At 42.0% G+C, this 24,291-nt stretch overlaps 1 protein-coding gene across 4 annotated transcripts in view; it reads right to left on the reverse strand.

The window, feature by feature from the left end:
• The window catches only part of pde4ba (phosphodiesterase 4B, cAMP-specific a), a 204,700-nt gene that overhangs the window by 41,380 nt on the left and 139,029 nt on the right, over window positions 1–24,291 (reverse strand). For all 4 annotated transcript variants that reach the window (XM_026146428.1, XM_026146431.1, XM_026146430.1 and 1 more), the window contains 4 exons: window positions 13,936–14,130; window positions 11,638–11,674; window positions 11,295–11,365; window positions 8,761–8,813 (listed from right to left, as the gene is read on the reverse strand). In XM_026146428.1, the coding sequence (XP_026002213.1) occupies window positions 8,761–8,813; window positions 11,295–11,365; window positions 11,638–11,674; window positions 13,936–14,130 (356 nt within the window). The remainder of the gene's footprint in view (window positions 1–8,760; window positions 8,814–11,294; window positions 11,366–11,637; window positions 11,675–13,935; window positions 14,131–24,291) is intronic.

Below are 24,291 nucleotides of genomic sequence, written 5' to 3' on the forward strand. Positions count from 1 at the left end.
ACCCAACACAGCTGATTTAAATGACCTTGTCAACATGTCTTGAAGTTCTCCAGAGGCCTGATGATGAACTCATCATTTAATTCAGGTGTATTGACCCAGGGTGAGATCTAAAACCTGTAGGCTCTTGATGCCTGGAGTTCCCCACCCCTGTCTTAGAGACTTATTTCATCGCCCGAAACCAGCAACTTTTTGATATATTTCAAAAAAGCCCCAGTATTAGAAGAGCAGCAGGCAATGCAGCCCAACACGGCCTAATCTGGCTAATCTTTCTGGTAAACACAGGGTTTTGTATCATTTTTGCGTACGCATGTAGGTTCGTGAGATAAGCACACTTGTCACACTAGCAGATCTTCATTTGTGCTGTAGGCCTGCATCGGTGAGAAGGTCAAGACAGCTGCACTCGTTCCTACTAGAGACTCTAGTTTTAACTGGGCCTGTTAACATGACGACCTATGTGTGTTTGTGTGTACAGTAAATGAAAAGTGCTCACAAAACAGTACTACTGCACACACAGCAGCTGCAAGAAGATGCAAATATATGCACAAAACAAAAGTGATCACCATATGATGTCATGCATGTTTCTACCAACAACAAACTGACAGCATGTAGTCCCTCAAGGAAAACTGCTCTTTTGATGGAAGTTACTGAAGGAGGGACCAGATGAAACCTATATTTTTGTAAAGTATATCTTTGTTAACCAGTTTTTGACGCAGTTTTGACGCAGTTCTTCACAAAAATTGCCCATACTGCAGAACCAAGTTCAAAGGTTTTCTTGATAAATGGCTCTTATACCAGGATACTTCTTTAGTCTAAAGTTTGGACAGGGTCTAGGCTGTCTTTGGTCACATGCTACCACTCTAAATTAATATCAGCTGAGGTTTATGTGTATGTGTGATTATTTGTGCCATGCTCACGAGTGTCTGTACATATCTGAGGAAGAAGTGAAACATCTACGAGACATCCAAGCATGTTTCCATGTAAACAGTCATTAGCACCATAATTACCTTTGCCATCATCAATCAAAACTGTCATTTATGAGTTAAGTACACAGACTATGCTTTTTATTTTTAGCTGAGAAAGCAATTCCACACATAAAAATATTCTTTTACTTAAAGTCTGATAGATAATTATGTGTGATTTTCAGCGAGTGGTGTGTCTGTCTGGTTTGCTATGGCTCCATCGACTCCTGTTTGTTACTATAGCTGCAGTGGCCCAGTTTAAATTCCTTTAGATTCCTTTTCACATAGATGTCAATACAAGTAATAAATAAGACAGCTTGACTCAGAAAGAATTCATGTTGTTTCTGTGTTGGGTTTCTTCTTTCTTGTCTCATATTTTCTCAGGGTCCTTCTTGCTTATTCTTCCTCCCTTTTCAAGACAACCCTTATCTCTCCTGTCCTCATCACTCCTCATCACTCCTCCTCCTGTCCTGTCTCTCCTGTCCTCCTCTCTGTGACCTCCTCTGTGCATTCCCACACACACCGGGCCACTGTCTGAATCAGGGAGTGCATGGTTGTTGAAAGCCTGCATTAAATAACATTTATAAAGAGACTGATATGGTAGTCCTACTTCAAGGCCCTTTGCTCTACTTTCTGCTGCACACAGAGAGGCTTAAATAAATAATTTCATGTATGGTTCTGTTAGTCATCATGATTGGTAGTTTCTGTTTGCCAGTATAAAAAGGACTTTGATAGCACTTTTTGGATTGACCAATACTCAGAACACCAGCGTCACTGTTCACAGTTTGACTGTTTGGCATTGCCATAGACTGAGAGGGTGTTGACCTTAAAGGTGTTGGAGTCCCTGCTCCTTTAAGCTGGTCTTGATGCATGCTCAATCATGCAGGTAAGTAAATCCCAAAAGGTTGATTCTGTTCATCGGGACGTTTTCATCATCAGGTGACGTCTTCAGTCTCAGCTGATTGCAGGTTTCTCCAATCTTATAAACAGGACATTTGGACAATGACTGAAACCACCCACTGAATGAACAATGGGACTGTGAGCTCAGTTCCTTCATCATTAATATGCATATTGTCGTGACCATTGATCAACAACTACTGATCAATAACCCTGAGTCCCATTCACAGAGAGTTGGGGAATGGCTGCAATCACAGCATTGTAAGATGGTGACAGATGTACCCTTAGGCCCCCTCCTCGATTCAGAGATGGTCTTTCCCTTTTCACGTAAATGGCCTCCTTGACTCTGCGCTCAAACCAGCGTTCCTCCCTGTCCAGGATGTGGACATCCTCATCACTGAAAGAGCGTCCACTGGCCTGTAGGTGTAGATAGACTGCAGAGTCCAGATGAACAGAATCAACCTTTTGGGACTTTCAAGCTTGGCAGATATTTGCAGCTGCCCACATGGACGAGCCAAATGCCTCCTGGAGAAATGTAAGTACAACTGGGCTTTGAAATCTAAGAACAGTGTACAAACAGACAAGCACGGTGGTGGCAGCACCATGCCCTGGTCTGCTTTGCTGCCAGTGTTACTGCTACATTATGCAAATTGGATGGAATAATGAAGGATGCTGACCTCCAAATTCTGCAATTACACCTGCAATTACACCTACGTAGCACTTTTAATTCTTATTCTTTTATTTTTTCATGTCTATTTAAGTGCTATTTATGACACTATGTTTGCACTGAAGCACCGCAGCAATTTCCTAATGTTGTAAACCTGCTCAACATTTGGCAATAAACCCCTTTCTGATTCTGATTCTGAAATCAACAGGTAGATGGTTGAAAATCGGACACAACTGGGTATTCCAAGAGGGGAGTGATCCCAAACACATAAAAACTGGTTTTGGGAGGGAAGCAGGTTAACATTCCGATTTTGGAATTGTCTTTCCAAAGCCCTAACCTCAACCCTAATGAAAATGTGTTGACTTTGCCAGGAGCTCTACCAATTCTGCCAAAAAGAGTGATCAAATACTCAGCCAGAATTATACCAAAACACTTGTTGACTGTTATCAGAAGTGTCTAGTTCTTGCTAAGGGTCATTTTGCCAAATGTTTGTGGGGCTCTATGTACATTTGACCACGTTTGTATAATTTTGAACCTGTGCAGATTAAACACAATCCAAAATAAATTCAAACTTGTGAAACCAACTTGTGAACTCTGTTTTTAAAGTCGCTAAAGGTGTATGCTGTACAATCATTCCAGCCTGGAAAAAGAACAGTTCAACGAAACATTAAAAGCAATGCCAGTCATGCCCACGACGGTGTATTTAAACTTCTGATTGCAACTGTAAAAATCCACAATAATTATCCGTTCTACGGCTGATCCTGCTTGTTGAGGCAGATTGTATTTACAAACATGTACGATCTGGCACATTTAAAGGTTTTAAATCTGAGCAGCAAATGAATTTATGTAAACCTCTCAGGAGTGCTTGTCTCCATTATGAATCCTGCGTACAAACAAAGCTTTGATGACCAAATATAGCAGCAGCATTATCTTGATCCACCATTGTGTTTTTATAACAAGCTTTTCCTTAAGACACAGCTAAGAATTTCCTGGTTATAAACAAAGAGAAAGTTCTCCAAATATGGACAGTGCCATACACAACAAATATCTGTGCACTGGTTTCTATTTGCAAAATTGTTGTTTACTTTTTCCCGCCCATCCTGATTCGGGCCACGCAAGCGCGTTCGCTATCGTCACTCATACTTGGTGTACAAAGTTCACCAAACAGCTGCTTTTGGGGAAAAGTCATGGGAGGCCCCTGTCCGCTTTATAAGAAAGCACTTACACAATGGAAAAGCACATTACGATTTAAAAGTCATCTCAATGACACCTTTCCACACTGCTAATCGGCCAAACTGAGACACAAGCGGTGTGTATGTGACTAAGGTCTGGAGAGTTCACGAGCCCTTTGCCTCACATATATCCTGTATGACAGCATTTCATCACAGAGGTCGGCTTGACGAGGAAATCAGGTCATACCTCCGCGAGGTTCTCCCAGCTAAGTGCGTTACTAATGGGATATAATATTTCCTGACTCTGTTATGACACCATAACACACGACAGCTGCTTTGGGTCAGTGGCTCGCTATTATTTGGAATTTCTCAGCACATGTGAATGCGGATCTCAAACAACCCATTGGTGACTGTGACGTGATAATGGCTCTGTGAAAACAATGCGTTTTCGTCACTGAGCTCAATAACTGTAACGCCAAAAGACTCCGAAGCCTTAAGAGTGGACAGTAGCACAGCTTTTAAACACTGTGTGCATAAAAACTGATTTAAACCCCAATATATTTACAACATCTTTCAATGTACTCACTTTATCTTCTTGTTCAAGTGAGAATGGGGACATTAAATTATTTTTAACCTGCTACCTGCTGTAAGCTGCGTAACATATCTGATGCTCCTGTGTGAGAACAGCCCAGGTATTTGCAAGTTGACGTCACGCGTCCTTCTACCTGCGTGGCAGCATCTTCACTTTCCAGAAGTGAAAATACATCTGAGCAGACTATCTGCACTAATCTGATATATGTACACATGTGAAAGACTACCTTTGATTGTCTCGACTTGATTGTCCCACCATTGCCTTGAGTTAAATTCACATTACTTTATGATTCCAACACATACTCTTTTCACCTAGTTGTCCGACTTATTGCATAAATCACTTAACAGTTATCTAGAAACCAATCTGATCTATCTCCAGTAGTTCATCTACGGCATGTTCATCTTTGTTGTGTGAGAAAAAAAGCGTACCGTACTTTTCCTAACTGTTGGGTACCGTGTGATGACAAAGGCACTAACCACACCTGACACTCAGAAGTTGTCAGGTGTTCAAAAGTACAACTTCTAAGTGTGCTTTTGAACTGTAACACTTTAGACCACAGGGTGTGGATTAATATGATAACAGAAATCTGTGGACATTTCCACTTACTGCTGAGTAGAAGTGATGGACGCATAACAATCCCTCACCACACACTGGTACCAATGAACCTAGAGACTTTCCCCACATCCACCTTTTGTCAGATTCACATTTGAAACATACAAATAAAGAAACAATACAACCAAGAGCATCATCCAGCAGCTGTCTGTGGCATTACGTTTCAATGCAGGCTGCAGAGTTTCAGCAACAAAATGTCTCCGTGTCAAAGTTTCCCTCAGCAACATGCTGTAGCCTAAGTTGCTTTGGAGGCAAAAACCAGAGTGATATTTCTTTCAGCTCTCTGCTCTCATAGGATTTCTACGGTGATGATATTTATGGCAGCACTGATGATACGAAACCTTCAATTCCTCCAGTTTAAGCAAAGAGCAAAACCTGCCAATGATTGTTGAGGTTCTCATTTAACAACCACTTTATCCTAATGCATAGTCTAATATGATCTCTATATATTTGTAGATTAGAAATCTATTAGAAAATTACTAGGTCATTGAGTTTATTGTTACTTTTTTGAAGATGATTTTCTGATTTTTTTTCATTTGCCTTTCGTGTTATTGTTAGCAGAGAACACGTTTTATTAAAATTGAGAGCAGCTGTTAACATCCGTTTGACTTCTTTCAGGAATTCTATTCAAAACATGGCGCTTCTTCCATTTTTAATATTATTTTTCTCTTTAAGAGATTCAACTCGTGTCCTTAGAGAAGGTGAAATGGATTCGGCACCTGAGAGCGACGCGGTTTGCACTACTGTAGGTATTTACGTATTATATCATTGTGTCAGCATGTGCATGTTTGTGCAGTGTGTGGGCACAGACAATAGGCCTTTGTCTCTTCGTATCCTATTTTTCTGCAGTGGGCTGACACACACACACACACACACACACACACACACACACACACACACACACACACACACACACACACACACACACACACACACACACACACACACACACAGTTCCTCCTGGCTTCCGTCAAGTTACAAGAGTTTAGAGACAGCAAAACAGGAACAATCTGATCTTCGCTTCCTGCCTCACGTTTCCTGCCCCATCAACCCCCCACACCTCCTCAAAATAATGGCAATGAATAAAAGAGCGAAAAGATGGCGATGGTGGGAGAGAGAGATGCGGTTGCATGTGCATATGTGAATACAGGTAGTGTGAAGTGAGGACGGGGCCAAGAGAGTCATGAGAAAAAGGTGGGACTGAGTTCAGAAGTGATTCTGCGGTGGGCAGGCGATGACTTATAACAAGTTTACTACACGAAGTGACGACACTGGAATACTTGATTAAAAGTTTTAAAGTGCGTTGATGCATTTTAAAGGTTTCCTTACTTATCTTATGATCGCTTGAAAGTTTCCCACACTACTGACATACTCTTACACCTATGAGCAAAATGAAGTCACGTAGTTTGGTAATTAGAAGGCTAACCATCGACATTGCTGACAAGCTTTTGCAGTAACAAGCAGACTCCAGTGAGGTATTCGGTCAATTGCAGCTCGGCGCATCTGCAGCAGTGCTGGCGGCATGACTGCGGAGGACTTTAGAATGCACGGGTCAAGTCAGACTTTGGGAAATACCCCTCATGGGTCTCTTTGGAACTAAAACGAGGTCATTCATCAGCTCGTGAGGCTAGCTTAAAAGCATGATCTCACATGAAAAATTACAAAGCAAATGGAAATGTGAAGAAGCCTGCGGTGCTGTTGTGTCAAGTTCATTCAGACTTCTGCTCCTCACTAAAACACCTCTCCTCTTTTTTTTTATAACTTTTACTGTTTCTCTGAGCATCTGCGTGTGGTGCTAAATATGTAAACAGATTAATGATTCAATTTAAAGAAGGTTGGTTATGCTTGAATTTGTTGTGCAGCCTGTTAAGGTGGCCCAGCGTAGTGCTGTTGAGACATGCATGTGGGCCGCAAGTGTAAATAAATGTTTCCATGAATTGGAGGATTAAACTGTCAACTCCACTCAGTAATTCTTAAACTTTGTGACTCTCAAACGACTGAACTTGAACGTAATACGCACCAGTAATTTTGCGACACCCATACAAAGAAAGGTCACAATGCACGTTATGCAGCTTGGTTATGACACACACACACTAACTTAGAGCACCTGATGAACTGCGGTTCTGAAGAAGGAAGTGAAAACTCAGTCCATCTGCTTTGACAGGAAGTCAACAGAAGCCACATACAGGCTTGCTGACGTCAATCAGAGCCACAGGAACACCTCCCTACAGCGCGCGCGCACACACACACACACACACACACACACACACACACACACACACACACACACACACACACACACACACGCCAACATTACTCACAATACTTGATGATTATATGATATAAAGTGAGCATCTTATCAATCCGCATCCACTGCAACATTGTACAGAGTTTGGATACAATTGCACGAAACGCTCACTAACATATGTCGCTGAGTTAACTGTGCACACAGCAGCGCGCACACACACACACACACACACACACACACACACACACACACACACACACACACACACACACACACACACACACACACACAGACATTGTATAAACAGCATAATGCGTTACTTCCCTTTCAACGACATGAAGTCATGTATTTGAGCAATAACACAAACAGACCAGTAAGGACTAATTCAACAACAATGTGCTGAATTATGACTTATTTGGACTCAAAAATGAAAGAAGATTAGAAGCTGTCTGATCCTCCTGAAGAGCTCAATATGGAAGCTGCCCCAAACAAAGGAGACTAAAGAAACTGTGCGAGGCTTCATTTTCACTGGGTTAACCGTGATACCTTATCTGGCCTGAATGGGTTTCATGTCAAACATCTTGGTTATTTGATGGTTAACTGCCTCGCCATTCTCAGTTTCACTGTTGCTCATCTCGGTCTCTCTTTATACAACAACACATTGTCTGGGACTGTTTTTAATACCCTTTGCAGACAGTGTGGGAACATCTGCCTACAGATGCGAGGTCTCATAGTTCACTCTTTTAATAAAAGAATGAAAGACAAATGTTGATGCATCTTAAAATGAATATTTTGGGGAAAACATCATTTTTAGTGCACATTCAGTTATCGCCTATGGCAAACGTGACATATAACTGTGTGCAAAGACTGCATTTCCTTTTAATCTCGTGCAGCTCCTGTCTGGTTTAGCTGGTTGCCGTGACATGACGGCTTTATAACGACACTTGAAGGAGACCTGCGCACATGTCCGATGTGTACACTTTTAACCGTAATTACTGCTCGCGCCTCTGTGAAACGAATGACCTCGGCTGAGCAAGTGCACAAGAACAAATCTTAGCACTACACAGAGGACTGAAAGGACTTTTCACTTTCCAAAGACACAAATAAAGTTATCTTCGCCCGTACATGTACTCACACACTGCCTCTTACTGGCCTGGACATGTACGAGTACAGTACAGAAAGTCACACGGCTGCTTAAAATCAAGTGCGATGAAAGATGAAAAGGGAGGTCTGCTGTTTTCTTTAAAGCGAGCTGGTTTAATAGGAAAAACTGTGTGTGCAAGTGTGAGTCTCAACCGCCAGTCTAATTGCAATAGAACAAAGTTAATGAGCTTGATGACAAAATAGTCCGGGTTACAACGCTGGAGATGGAGACAGATGGTGGGGGGGAAAAAAGAAAGAAAAAAGAAAATGTAAGTGGTCACGTAGGCGAATTCACGGGACAAGGAGAAGACAGGAGATAGAGCGAGGAAGGGAGGGAGGAGGAGATGATGATGAAAACAAGGAGAATAGAGAGGTTGAATGTGTGCACCAGATATAAAACAAGATAACTTTGTATCTGGTAGCTTGGCACAGGTCAAACATGTAGGGGGACATTTCTCTGAGCTGCTTACCCGGGAGACAAACTCTGGTGACTGGAGGCTGAGTTGTTGCTGCAGGAGAGCGCCTGGAAGGACGAAAACAACACAGAAAGGGGGAAAGAAAGATGCTATAAAACAAAGACTACCACAGATATATATTTATATAGAAACACTAGCAAATCTTACTTGAAAATTTAAAAACCAAACACAAAACAAACAAACAAAATAAACAGATTTTAGAGGCTCTGGCAATAATATATAGATATGTGGACGTTGCGTGGACTCCGGGCAGTCCTGTGGAAAAACGAAGTACCCCATGATTCATCAGCTGTACCCCACCTTTAGCTGCGATAACTTAAAGTAACTGTTTTCTGTATGACTGTCTCACACATTGTGTGGGAATTTTGGCCTACTCTTCTTTACAACGCTGCTTTAACTCACTGATGTTTGTGGGGTTGGTTTATGCACAGCCTGTTAAGGTCCTGCTACAGCATTTCAAACAGGTCGAGGTCTGGACTTGGACCATCGCTGCTATGCTTGAGAGAGCCCTCCACAGACCTGCTTGACAGTAGGTATGATGCTAATATGCTGTGTTTGGTTTTCTCCACAGTGGTGCTGTGCACGACAGCTGAACATCTTCACTTTGGTTTCGTCTGTCCAGAAGTCGTGCAGTTTGCTCAGATGCAGCTTTGCAAACTTAAGCTGTGTTGCCATACATTTGTTTCTAATTATACTTTTGTGAACTTAAAACATTTAAAATGCTAACTGTGGCTAGCTCTTGGGTTTTCTGCAATTCCTCTGAACATTGCACAGTCTGACTTTGGGCTGAAGTTGCTGCATGTGCGTCCACACCTGGGAAACACACACCTGAATGCTCTAGAGCAGCAAACTGAAAAAGTGTACGTTTTTTAAGCATTTAGTTGCGTGTTTACATGTTGCATTTCCTGGTTGAACTGTGTGAAAAGTTTCGAACAGTCAAGGCAGGGGTTGCAGTGTATAAATAGACTGAATACTTTTAGGTGGAGCTGGTCAGTGTTCTGCAACATGTTGCTAAACACATCAGTTTTAACCTCCTGAGAGCCCGTGTCCTCATATGGGGACATTACTGTTTCCTTCTTGCCCTTTGCTCAACTGTGTGAATGTGTATGAAAAAGTCAGTATAAACAGACTAAATGTTGGTATTTTGGCAGTGGCCGGTGGGCTGAAACACGTTAAAGACATTAATCTTAACCTCCTGAGGCCCCGTGTCCTCATATGGGGATGTTGCATTTTGGCTTTTCTGCTCATTAGTCTCTATTCAGCTAAATATTTTACACTTTTTTTGTTTTGTTTTATGCTGTACAATGAACCCACCGTCCCTATTTTTTTAAAAGTTTAACTGAGCTTGATTAGTATAAAAATAACCCAAATAAGAAATCGGGTTAAGTGAAAACTGTGCATGTGTGCTGGAATGGCGAGCTCCAGCTTATGTGTGTGTTTAATTCAGTATACGTGAACGATCCACGTTTGTGCGCCGTGTGTGCTTCTCAGTCTTTGCTCTTGTCTGTGTGGAGCTATCAGAGCTAAATGTAGGTCAGACGGGCTTCAGGTAGTCAATACAGAAAACTGAGCGTTAATTCAGCCTGAGGCAGAGCAGAGAGCTTTTAGTGTCTTTAGAAACACATATTCATACTTAAACCTTCACAGTGACGAACAGAAAGAAAGGTGGCCTACATACATATTTCTAGTACATCTAAATCTGCAGTCGCACTCCACTGGGAGAGATGATGCTCAGTGTGCTGCTGCAGCTTAAAGCAACACTGTTGAAAAACGGAGCACTCTTACTTAACTATAACTATAAACGACACGTATATTGTTGAAAAAAAAAAAAGCTAGCCTTTTGAAAGAGAGAGACATGAAAAAATTGAAAAACTAAATAACGACACATTTTCTTCTTCTTTTTGGCATCTGAAGAGAGATTGTAACTAGTCTCCTGCGTTATCGTATGCCAAACGCATATATGCTGCAGCGGCCTCTGAAGTGGTGCACGGTGAATGCCAATGAGTCACTTCATGCGTGTGTAGCTGCAGGAGTGTTTTTCTGTTTGTGCTTCATGTGCTTCATGACAACAGAGGAATTCCTTATAGAGCATTTGAACCGTGCCGTGCACAGCAGAGAACTATTCCTATTGCTCTGGAAACCAGAGAGGAGAAGAATTAAAGATTCCTTCGGCTGTAGCATCGTGTTGAGTTAACTTTTCAAATCTAGCTTGTACTCATTTTTGTCTGTCTGAAGTATGTAGGGTCTTCACTGGACTGGTTTAACTGTTCTGCTGCACTGATGTCAAGCATCCCACTTCAGTCCCACTGCAAGACAATGCCTCCCCCTTGTGACAAACTGGTGGAACTGCAGACGGCAAGCGTTATTCTGATTACTTTCTAAAATCTAATATTATTCTGGGAAAAAAGCATTTACACTTACCACAAAATATGTGGTAAGTTATGTAGATTTCAGCTTGATTGATGTGTATGCATGAATTATGCCAGCTCATTATTTAAAATATGCTAGAAGCCACTAGAGGTACTTACTTGTTGGAGGCACACTGGACATTGGTCAGTACAGTGAAGTTATTCCTTACACTTCGAAGGCTTGCAAGAACCTGAACAAGCAGAGAGCGAATCAGTAGCATTCTTCGCACTTTTACTTATTTACTTCAATTTAAACATTAGGACGAATGTTGCTAGTCCTGTTCAAACTGAGCCCTTTTTGCACCGCATGCACATTTCAAGCCTGCATTTTAGATTTCAGTTTTGCAACTACTTACATGTATGCTGATAACCGTGGTATTTATTGAAAGATTTACTTAAAATAGGCTTAGTTTGAAGATAAAAACATAAATGTGTACATACAACTAGATAACGGGATATTTACCTGAGCAAAAGGTGTTACGATCAGGTCATCACCATGTCTAAAAAGAAACAAACCATCGTCAGCAAAATGCTTGGATACAAAATATATCAAGAAAATGAGAGAACTGTTAAGAAAAAGAGCAAAAAGAAATGACCCAAGCAGCTTTGTGCAACAACCTAATAAATGGGAAGGAAAGTATCGTGGGAGAACGCGTACCTGGGTCAAGGAGGCCTCGATATTGAGGTTAACCTATTTTTGTTAGCTGAGGTGGGGACAGAAAGTGACTCTTCTGTGGGTCCAAAAATATTGTGATAATGTGGTCAGTGAGGAGATCCTTATATAGTTAGGTCCATATGTTTTTTGGATAAAGGCACAACCTTTGTAATGTTAAACCTTTCAGCAGCCTTTCAGCTTTAATACAAGAAGGTGAACAAACAGATGGCACGAACTGCTTAGGAATTACAGACTCAGAAGTAACTGGACAAAAGTTTCTAGAATTTGTTTTTGGCAGCTGTTCACTGAAACCCTTGATACGAGGTAAAATATGAAATCAGTGCAGTGAAGGAGCCCATCGTTAGGCCGAAAAAACTGAATAAACCCATTGTAGGAAAAGAGATTCCAGGACTGACCAAATGAACAATTTGGTCTGTTCTTATAAGGAAGGCAGCTCAAAATATTCCTCTGTAGGCCAGGAGGATGAGGGATTCTTTCCTTAGTTAAAAGGTTCAATGTCACAACAACTAGCCAAGTCAAGAAGTCGCTCCCAAGGAAGTGGTCAAAGTTTACAGATGAGAGACTCCTTCATGGACAGAAACAGTGAAGGTGCCAACTACAGATAACATTCAAGACCAGGAAGAGAACATCTAAGAGAGATGTTTCCAGAAAAAACACTTTGGCTTGATGAAGCCAAGACTAACAATACACTATTTTCAGGAAATGTTGTCAATATTCTTGCAGTAATTTCATTGTGATCGTCACTACTTACGGTGAACACTCAGTGGCCACCTGTTCAACTGCTCATTAACATAAAATACCCAGCCAGCCTGTCTATCATGTTGGTGCCAGACTGGCTGGTCTGAATATTTCAGAAGCTGTTGATGTGCTGGGAATTTTCCCACACAAACATCTCTTGGGTTTACAGAGAATGTTCTGGAATAAACAGAAAAAATCCAGCGAGCGGCAGTTCTCTGGGCAAAAATGCCCCGTCGATGCCAGAGGTCAGAGGAGAATGGATAGACTGCGTCGAAGAGACAGGATGGTAACAGCAACTCAAATAACCAATCGCTGCAACCAAAATATGAGGAAGAGCATCTCTGAACGCTGAAGGAGATGAGAAGCAGAAGACCACAGCAGGTGCCGCTCCTGTCAGCTAAGAACAGGTTGAACAAACTCACCAAAATCTGATAACAGACGATGGGATGGTGCCTGATCTGATGAGTCTTGATTTCTGCTGCCACATTTAGGTGGCAGGGTGAGAATCTGTCCTTTCTCCTGCTGCTGATGAAAGGATGTGGTGCATAGAGCATCATTTAAACACCACATCCTACTTGAGTATTGTTCCTGACCAAGTTCATCCCTTTACCATCCATCATAGGTGAGATCATCTCAAATTATCTGATTACTTGATCACGACACATAAATGGCCTTCACAGTCACCAGACTTCAATCCAACAGAGCGCCTCTGGGACATGCTGGAGCGGGAGAGTCGCATCATGGATGTGCAGCTGACAGATCTGCAGTAGGTGTGTGAAGCTATCATGTCCATATGGACCAAAATCTCAGAGGAATGTTTGCAGCACCTTGTTGAATCTGAGTAACAGAACCTGGTAATAGCAAAGTGTACCTAATTAAGTAACTATGGAGTGTATTCAGTCAGTCAGTTGATGTCCACTGAGCTACGTGCACAGTATGACAACATACTGCACGTATTAGTTAAATAATACTTTTAATGTACTAAGGTCAAGCATAGTGAAACATCTTCATTTACTGGAAGTGCAGATTACGAAAAACATTTCCTCACATGTAAAGTGATGATTGTGCTGAATTGACTCCTCCGATCTATGACATGCAAAGCAGTCAGCACAGTGAGAATAATTTTCGAGAAGAGAGCAGTAGTGTTTGTGGTGGAGGCCAGATATGCAAAACCTGGAATGCATGAACACAAACCAGGACTGACTGCGTCTAACAACCTGTGGCATTTTGCACCGTTAAAAAGCTGCAGAATCAAGTTCACTTGAGGTGAGAGCACCTCAACACCTGACCCTAAAAAACATACTTACTGAACTAATTTCAAACTAATTGCAATTTATTTCTACTCACAGTTCAGAGGCGATGGAGGAGTTTCGTGACATGGACTTGGGGGACAGTTCATAGTCGCTGTCTGAGCGATAGAGGAAGGACTCTCGGCGCTGGTTGTGACCTGGGAAGTTGGTGTGGAGGACCAGACCGGAGCCAGGGGAGGCCTGAGGGTCCAAGGGGCTGCAGCTAGAAGAGGGTCCATTCTCCACATCGAAGCTGAAAACATAAACGCACAGTTAAAAAGCGAATTCTTCGCTGTTTCACTGTTTCATTGCTGAGAATATGGGGGCTAGCTTTAAGGGTCAAAGCAACAAAAGACTCCACCAGCATCTTTTGCTTCTGGCTTTCCTCTAATTTCATCGCGTCTCTCTTTGATTTCCTTTTGTTTTCACTATCAGGCAGCCTGACCTTGACCTAATTTTAATGGTGGAGCGTGAAAAAAGGGCAAGATGAATTCTTCCACATGTCAACATCCTATGAACAGATCGCGCTCCCACACACACGTATATTCATATCTTGTGGGGACATCTAATTGACATAATGCTTTCCCTAGCTCGTCACCCTAAACCTAACCATGAAAAATGAATTCCTAACCTTAACCTAATTGTAACCCCTGCTCCCACCGTTCAAACTTGTGGGGATTTTGGTCCCCATAAGGGCCGTTGGTCCCCACAAAGATATGAATACACGCTTACACACACACACAAAATAAATCATGAATAAACCGGACAAGAAAGGGCAGAGTGACACACACCGGGGCGCACTGTGTTCCTTCACTGATGACAGTTAGTGAGAATGATGCTGCTAAATTCATGGAAAGAAGAACGTGGAGGAATGGAGGAAGGGGAGGTTGACCTCCTTACGACACCCACTGAGAAGGAGGACCTTGAGACTCTAGAGACTGTAGGTTTTTTTGGGGTTTTTTGGCTGTGGTTTATCCTCCCAGACATTTTTCCAAAGAAACAATCTGCATGTGACATTTACTTTCTTGTATTTTTCTCTGTACTTTACGCTTGTCAGCTTCTTTTCTTTTCCGTCTTTATAGTAAACACACACCTGCAGGAAGTGTGCCGACGGTTGCGCTACAAACAAACAAGCCATAAAGAATAATATTAACTAAAATTAGTTTATTGGATTTCCTATATTGTGATTTTTCCCCTGTATCTCTTCTCCAAAGCGGCCACTCTTCTTTTTATCATAAGAAAAGCTCAAAGTGGTAAGTGACTAAGTGAACAAAAGGCTTTATACTCCTGTGACTATCTGTAAAGCATTTGGGAATGAATGAGGAGGCGTTCTGGGTTTTTCTCCCCCCTTTCTTTCCTTCTCTTCCTATCCCCAGGGAAAGTCAGATGCAAAAAGGCAAATAATGGCCATCTGGGTCCAGACCCAAAATGAGAACACATGTGACGTGAGCAAAAAGCTCTGCGATGAAAATAAAAAGCAGCGGCAATTTGGTGCAGCGTGAGGAAGTTTATATGGTTGCAGTTTTTCAAGCTCATATAAGAGTATTAAGAAAAACAGGAAGTAAATGAGACAATAAAAACCTCAACGAGCACGAGCTCCGTTTAACTGCATCACAATCACGGGCAAAAACAAACAAGCCGCAGCATACACTTTCTGCTTCTCGGCTCCTCCCATCGATGGACCGTCGACTTCATGTCATGGGCGGTTCAAGGAGTCACAGACATGCAGAGACGCAGCTGCTGTGAGGGTGCAATAGCATCCTTACTGCCAGCCAGCAGGCCAAAATGTAGAATTACATATCAATGTAAGCTGTGTTTATGTTAAAGTTATTGAAAAAAGAAAAACTCATTTTAAAATGACTGTAAGATTAAAATAATGACAATTTCATGATAATTAGAAGGATGTGACTGATTAAAAGCACATATGTGGGGAAATTAAACAGCTTTAACACATCTGCTCAATTCAAGGCATTCAAAGCTACGACAGAGTGTAAAACAAGCTGCTACGGAGATACAGGAGCAATAATAGTTTACATAAAATCCCATAATTCCACTGGTACTGGGAAGATAGTGGCATAATGTGAGAGGTGAAAGGGAAATGGTACAAAAATACACAAGTAACACCAAAAAGTACGTAACTCTGTGGTGTGAGCTGTTTTCTTATTTATGGCGACATGCACCTGCATCCACACCCATTTGGTGTGGATGTTCGGGATTTATCTCATAATATTTAATAAGCTCATTTGTTGTAGGCAACAACATCTAAATCTGTCTGTTAACACATGCTGTCAGGTAAATGTAACGAAAGCAAAAGTTGGAGTGGAGGCACAAAACCTCTAGAGTGGAAAACGTGGACTCAATTTGAGAACACTTAAACCTCACGTTGAGTCATATCCCATCAGAGGGATGTTATGCTAATGTGAGTCATGGAAGAAGGTGTTGTGGTGGTACCGTTACACAACAGGAAAACACAAACAGTCAACACACAGTCATGACAGCCTTTGTCTTTTGTTAGCAATACCACACGATTGGATGTCCTAAAAGCAATTTAAAGTGTATAGACAGCATAGTATGCTTAGACCTGTGGAAAAGTCATACCAGGAAAGTCTAAGGAGCTTGGAAGGAAAAGTGTCTTTGTCATCCGAGAAGCTTCTTCAGGTCTAGGATGAGAGGTGAAACGTCTTCAAGTAACTTAATGTGGGATTCATCGGGAAACTAGCGGATGATACCGTGGAGACAAAGACTATCACAACGTTTCCCAACCAGAAGCCGTGGGTGGATAAAACCATCCGCGACGCTCTGAGATCCCGCACCGCTGCCTACAACACGGGACTCATGACGGGGGACATGGACCCGTACAAAGCCGCGTCATATAACGTGCGGAGGGCGGTGAAAGAGGCGAAGCAGCGCTACGGGAGGAAACTAGAGTCACAACTCCAACAGAGTGACTCTAGGAGCCTGTGGCGGGGACTAAGGACAATAACGGACTATAAAGCACCAACAACCGGTATGACGAACGCGGCCGTGACTCTGGCAGACGAGCTGAACACTTTCTATGCTCGCTTCGAGGCTGCAGCTAAGGTCTTCAACAATGCTAGTGTTAGCGGCGCTAACGGCTGCAGACAGGAAGATACTGCCAGCACCGGAAACGTGCTCGTCATCTCCGAGCATGAAGTAAGGAGAGCCTTCAAGAGAGTGAACACCAGGAAAGCAGCAGGACCAGACGGCATCCCAGGTCGTATCCTAAGAGACTGCGCATACCAGCTAGCTCCTGTGTTCACTGAGATATTCAACATCTCTTTATCTCAGTCGGTGATCCCCACATGCTTCAAAGAGTCCATCATTGTTCCTGTCCCGAAGAAACCCCACCCTGCTTCTCTCAATGACTATCGCCCTGTAGCCCTCACCTCAGTAGTGATGAAGTGCTTTGAACGCCTGGTCAGAGACTTCATCATTTCTTCACTACCAGACACACTGGACCCACTACAGTTCGCTTACCGTCCAAATCGTTCCACAGACGATGCCATCTCTCATCTCCTCCACACATCACTCACTCACTTGGACACTAGAAGGGGGAATTATGTTAAAATGCTCTTCATAGACTACAGCTCTGCATTTAACACCATAATTCCCTCCACACTCACCACCAAGCTGGAGCATCTGGGACTCAGCTCATCTATGTGTCAGTGGATCTCCAACTTCCTAACTGGCAGACCACAGGCAGTAAGGATGGGCGGACATGTCTCAGCCTCCACCACTCTCAGCACTGGAGCCCCCCAGGGGTGTGTTCTGAGCCCCCTGCTGTACTCTTTGTACACATATGACTGCGTGGCCACTACCAGCTCCACCACCATCATCAAGTTTGCTGACGACACCGTCGTGGTGGGCCTGATCTCTGATAACAACGAGACGGCCTACCTGAAGGAGATTAGGAATCTGGAGAACTGGTGCCAGAGGAACAACCTCCTTCTAAACGTCAGTTAGACAAAGGAGCTGATAGTGGACTTCAGCACTAAGCAGGAGAGGAACTACCAGACCCCCGTCATCAACGAGTGCCCAGTGGAGAGAGTGGACAGCTTCAAATACCTCGGAGTTCACATCACGCAGGACCTGTCATGGTCCTGTCACATCAACACCGTGGTGAAAAAGGCCCGACAGCGTCTCTACCACCTCAGACGCTTGAGAGACTTCCAACTGCCCTCCAAGGTGCTCAGGAACTTTTACTCCTGCACCATAGAGAGCATCCTGACGGGAAACATCTTAACCTGGTTCGGGAACAGCACCATGCAGGACAGACGAGCTCTACAGAGGGTTGTGCGGTCAGCTGAGCGCACCATCCGCTCCGAGCTCCCTGACCTGCACTCAATCTACAGCAGGCGGTGCTGGACCAAGGCCAGGAAGATCGTGAAGGACCTCAGCCATCCCAACAACAGACTGTTCTCTCTGTTGAGGTCAGGAAAGTGATTCCGCTCCCTGAAGACCAACACAGAGAGACTGAGGAGGAGCTTCTTCCCGCAGGCGATACGGTCTCTCAATCACACCACCACACAGTACTGACCCACACATATGGTTCTTACACACACACTGGACTTTCTGGACTTTGTTTTCACTTCATTACTTAAATCACGCTGCTGTTATTGTGTATATGCTGCTGTTATTGTGTATATATTTATTTATATTTCTTCATACATTCTTATATAGTTCTATATTGTGTATTTTGTTGTATAGTTATTTTATTTTCAACTTTAATTTATATATTTTATCTTATTCTTCCCAGTTAAATTTACCCTTCATTCTAATTTGTGTTGTACAGTTATTTCATTTTTAACCTTAATTTATATTTTATTCCTTCCTAGTTAAATTTACCCTTTTTAATTTTTCATATTTATTTCCTATCTTATTCATAGCCTTTTCCTTTTTTGTTTTCTTTAGGTCACGAGCAGTTGTCCAAGCATTTCACTACATATCGTACTGTGTATGACTGTGTACGTGACAAATAAAATTTGAATTAGAATTTTGATAAAGAAGTGCAGACGCTTTTCTTTCCAAGCTCCTTAGACTACGATGAGCTGGATGACTGAGAACCTTCACAGACCTATAAGAGGGAAAATAGTCAGTTAAGAAAAATCACCAGAATGTGATTTAAATTTACAAAAACCACGTCCTGCAGCTCTTTTCTTTCTATTTAACCCCCCAAACTGGCCAAAGTGCAGTGGTGCTTCCAATGTCTATGGCCACTTTCCAGGATGAAAGCTCTTTCCAACACTGTGGATTGCAGTACATCCCGAACTGAAAGCCTTTCTCTGTCAAACACCTGTGATTGGCTCAAGCTGAATCCCCAAAAACTTTATTTCTAAAGCCTGAAGGTGCAGGAGTGTAGATCTCTCCCGGGTTATTTGATTAAAAATGTGCTGAAAGGTTATTGTGGATTTTGTCCAGTGACGCCAACATGTTGCCCAGCTTCAAAGGAGTAGCAAGAGGTCCATGCAGGGTGGCACATACCTCTTCAGTGAAGTATGTTTAAATACTCTATATGTAAATGGAGTCAATAACATATCGACAAAAACACTTTAAAACTATTGTATCATTATCTCTTCTAAGAAAACAAAGATAAGATTTTCAGCAACCAATCTGTCAGTTAATTCGGACTACAAAGCAATTCAAACCTGAACTGACCTTCATATGCCAACATTCAGCCTTATTTTCTCATAAAAACTGCATATTATCAAAAACTAATGACTCTCTTGTGGCTATCTGAGTGTTTATAGCTTTCTTGTCCCTAGGTAGCACTTATTTCAACCCACACGACCATATAGGGAATGCCAAATATATTTAACTTGGAAAAACTTAAGAGTGAACTTATAAGTTCCTCCAAGTTAAATATATTCCAAGTTAAAGTTACTACATGGAGGTAACCTTTCGAAGCTCCGGCTAATAGCTTAATGTGTATCTCTTTACACTCTTTGTGCAACTCCACTTGCAGAATGGAAATGCTGAAAGCCTGTTTCCTTAGTGTTATCTACACAGGGAGGATAAAACAAAGAAAGCAGCCACTGAATACACAAGATAAGTAGTGGAGTGAAGTTATCCTTGGTGAATGTGAAGTATATGTCAAGTGAGGTGATAGTGGAAGGAAAAGGTTTTCCACCTTTGCTATTATGTTTATGGAGTTATGTAGGTAATGTTAGCTTAGTGAGAACTTGTTATTTATTTCTTCAGTCTAGAAAGTCAACTACTTCAAGCTATCAAGTGGTCAAGCTAGCAGGCTAACTAGCTAGCAGGCTAACTAGCATGTTTAAAAATAAAGTGAAAGTTTGTTCTCTTTGTGCAAAGGTCATGTTTAATCTGTTTTTTCATGTGGTGGCTGCCAACAGCTTGACACGAAATTAACTGCTGCACATGTAGCAGCAGTACACAGTAGGATATAGCGCAACTTCAATTTCAGCTAATGCTAAGGATAGCCCCACTACCTGTACATAGCACATAGCTGTTTTGCTGCTGTGTAGCAGTTTGAAATCTCATATATCAAACATTTTAAACCTAGATGATATATTAAATGACCTATTATTACAAACTAATCAGAATTATAGTTAATGGCAGATCCAAATCCCAACTCTCCTTTTGCTCCCCGTATTTCTCAAACTGAACTTCAGTGATCTTTCATCTAGAGCAGTGGTTCTTAACCTGGGTTCAATCGAACCCTTAGGGGTTCGGTGAGTCGGTCTCAGGGGTTCGGCAGAGCCTCCACCGTGACATGCATGGCTCATTTTGTGCACCAGTTAAAAACATATCTATGTCTTCAATTGGAAAAAATCACATTTTATTTTTCACTAAAGAGGGGTTCAGTGAAAGCACATATGAAACTGGTGGGGCTCGGTACCTCCAACAAGGTTAAGAACCACTGATCTAGAGGAAGTAGACCCATGCCAACAAAATGCCCTTGCCCAGCACAACAGAGCCACCAATCAACTCAATGTTGTGGTGAATGGTTCAAGATTTTCCACTATTTTCTGGGGGTCTGTCTGTAACTTCTCTGTGATTGTTGTCTCAAGTAATTAGTGAAGAAAAATAACCCCATTTTTCTTATGGCTGTGTTTTCCACCGGTCTTGTTAACAGGACAAAGAAGGGATATCCAATCATTTATCCTCAAAAACAATACAAAGGGAGACCTTGGGAACAAAGACGATTTCCTACTGAATGGGGCATCCTGGTGATTTAGTGGATTAGTGAACTGGTCTGGGAATCCACTCTCATATCATTCACCCATGTTTGTCTTTGAAGTTTATGTATAGAGAAAGGTCGACATTAGCACGTTTCAGTCCTTACTCTATCAACCACAGGCAGGCCTGTGGGTTAGGCATGATGAGAGCAAGGACAGCCACAGTCCTGTCATTTTAATAATGATCTTTCAAGGTAAAGAGGCAAAGTAGCATGTCTTTGAATCTGACAATGTGTGAACAGAAACTAAATGAATCAAAGTGTCGCCAGGTTCCATGACGCACAACTGTGGGTTAGGGTATGATAGGGTTAGATATGTTATCTGTAAACTTTCAGGGAACTGTGGTGGTGGCACAGACTAATAGCAGTTCCCTAGAAATAGGTTTTCCCAGTAATTGTGATGTTTAAGATACTGGGTAAGTCATTCAAGTTTCAGGGTGTATTTCTTTTATACCACAATCAGGAAATGGCCCTTCTGACCCCCAAGTAATTTACTATAAAGACGACATTCCTTTCCCATAATGTAGCTGCATCTGTCTGGGTGATGAGCAGAGTGATGGACTAAGCTGACATAATAACAGAAGCAGAGAAATTTCCTCAATGTTTATTTAATCGTGGCTTCATTTTGTTGGATCGTCCTTGGCCTCTGATGCTAATCTTCCTGCAGCCAGACACAAAAAAATGTCCAAATAAAACATGGTCGCAATAATGACTGCAATTTTCCAATCAAACAGAGTGAAGACAAACATCGAAATAACTTCAAATTCAAAAGCAGATTATCTTGGAGCTGATCCTAACACATCGCAACTCAGTCAAATAATATGCATAACTCTCAATATGAATAATATCTCAAATGAGCCATTTCATTTAGTCAAAAAAGAAATAAAAAAACATTACCACTGGATTCAGGACTATCCTGGGAAATCAAACCATTAATTTATTTGAACAAAATATAAATAAAGTCTCACTAGAGCAGCAAACAAAGTCCACTTTATGTAAACCCCATCAATGATTACCAGGGACATGCAGTAAAAAGCTTGTTGCGTTTGGCCCAAATTTAGCATGAGAAGCTAAACCCCTCCAACGCTTTAAGTGGAACGTGTTTATTTGAAATTCTGTTGTCACAACAAGTCCCTGTGGTAAACAGAAGCAAAACAAAGTGGAGATAGTGAGGACGAATGGAATATTTGTGACAAAAATTGTAAGTCTTTTTCCAAGGAAATGACTCCACTTCCCAGCTGTGAAACAATGGTGTTGTTTCAGGTTGACAGTAGAGACACTCACTATTTGATTGACTCGCATTTACTGGTAGAGCTGGACTGCTCAGTATCCTGTCTGGTGAGGTAAGGCACATGGGGACTGACAGAAACCAATCCACAGCCAAAGATCTAAAACAGTCCAGCTTTCAATTAGAGCTCACGTCAATTCACGTATTAATGGAACATGACAAGCGCCCGGTTCATCTAGAGCAGGGGTGTCCAACTCCAGGCCTCGAGGGCCGGTGTGCTGCAGGTTTTAGATGTGTCCTTGATACATCACAGCAGATTTAAACGGCTAAATGACCTCCTCAACATGTCCTGAAGTTCTCCAGAGGCCCAGTAATGAGCTAATCATTTGATTCAGGTGTGCTGACCCAGGGTGAGATCTAAACCTGCAGGACACCGGCCCTCGAGGCCTGGAGTTGGCCAAGCCTGATCTAGAGAGATGCACACCTACAGACAGTTTAGGCTCATCAGTTAACAACATGGATGTCTCTGGACTGGAAGAGGAAGCTTAAGCACCGGGCTGACACACACAGGCACAACTTCTTTGCTGTGAACAGACAGCTGTACTTCGTAGCTCTCCCCAAACCAAGTATTGCTAATTCGGCAAAGTTTTTCAGGTGTGTACCTCTGATATGAGTCAAAGTTTCAAGTGTAATACTCTATTTGTACCAACGATTTAATAATCAAAACTAGTAATGAAACTGCTGAATAGCCAGATAGAAACTTTCTACCAGGTGAGAAGCACGTAATGAGACGTTTCACTTGTTGAGTTGTTGTAGCACACTCACTATCACAGCAGCTTCTCATTTACACTTTCAGCAACACTGTCGGTCACAGTTAGACTTTTGCATGTTCCAACATGCCCGTGGTGGTGGGCAGGTGAAGCGCAGCATTTTTTTCATGAGCACCCTGCTGCTGCTGCTGTAAAGGTGAACAAGGTTGAACTAAAACATTAATGCTGCAGAATGGAACAAAGAGCTGAAACAGACTATAAAGTTTTGGATTATAATGCCTCATCGATCTCACCTTATTTTCACATTGTTGTTTAGCACTTACTTGTTACTTGGGTGTCAATCTCAAGACAGAACAGAGAGATTATTTATAATAAAACCACAAAGAAACCACAGTTAGTCTCAGGAGAAAAGATTCCGAACAAGGCCCAGTTTGCATCGACTTTTGGATTTACAGTAAATGTTTGGATCAAAACTAAAAGTTCATGCATAATAATTAAAGTAGTATTGAAACAAGGATCACAGACTTCAGTCTAATTTCTTTTTCACTTTCATCTGTACATGAAATTTTCTGTTATAAATAGAAAAGCAGCAAATAACAGAGAGCCAGAGTGTGTGACAGAAAGAAAAAAAGCATTCTTATACGTTAATGTGATCACTTCCTTCCTGTGTGTTATGGTAAGGGGAAACCGGTGACCATGTGTTTGTTGGGCTGTGAAAACAGTCATGCTATGGCAACACCTCTTGTTTCTCACACCGTTGGCAATGGCTCAAATAATTTTTCTTCAAGTCACACTGAAAAAGGCTTTTATTATGTTATTAAATTACCAGCACTACTAATGTTAACAGTCGTCAGCTCCAAAAAAGGAGAAAAAAAAATCTCTCCACTCCTTGCAAACGTTTGTGACTACAGGAGGGGAGAGAAGCGTGGGCCAGGCAACATATCCTAAAAAATCCTTTCTGTCTAACCAGCTGGCTCAGGGTAATATGCCAGAGTTTTGCAATACCCCAGAAGAACTGATGGGCTGATTGAATGATCCCATCAGAGCAAGCAAAAATAGCAGCTAAGTTTCATGTTCCAGCGATCTCAGACAAATTTCCTTACACGAGCAGATAAACCTAAAAATAGGTTAATTACCCGAGCTAGCCAGGACATGCTAAAGCAGACAGTTCCCAACCCATAAGCTTATACAGTACAA

The sequence above is a fragment of the Astatotilapia calliptera genome, chromosome 17 (genome assembly GCF_900246225.1).
Source record: "Astatotilapia calliptera chromosome 17, fAstCal1.2, whole genome shotgun sequence".
Classification (NCBI taxonomy): domain Eukaryota; kingdom Metazoa; phylum Chordata; class Actinopteri; order Cichliformes; family Cichlidae; genus Astatotilapia; species Astatotilapia calliptera.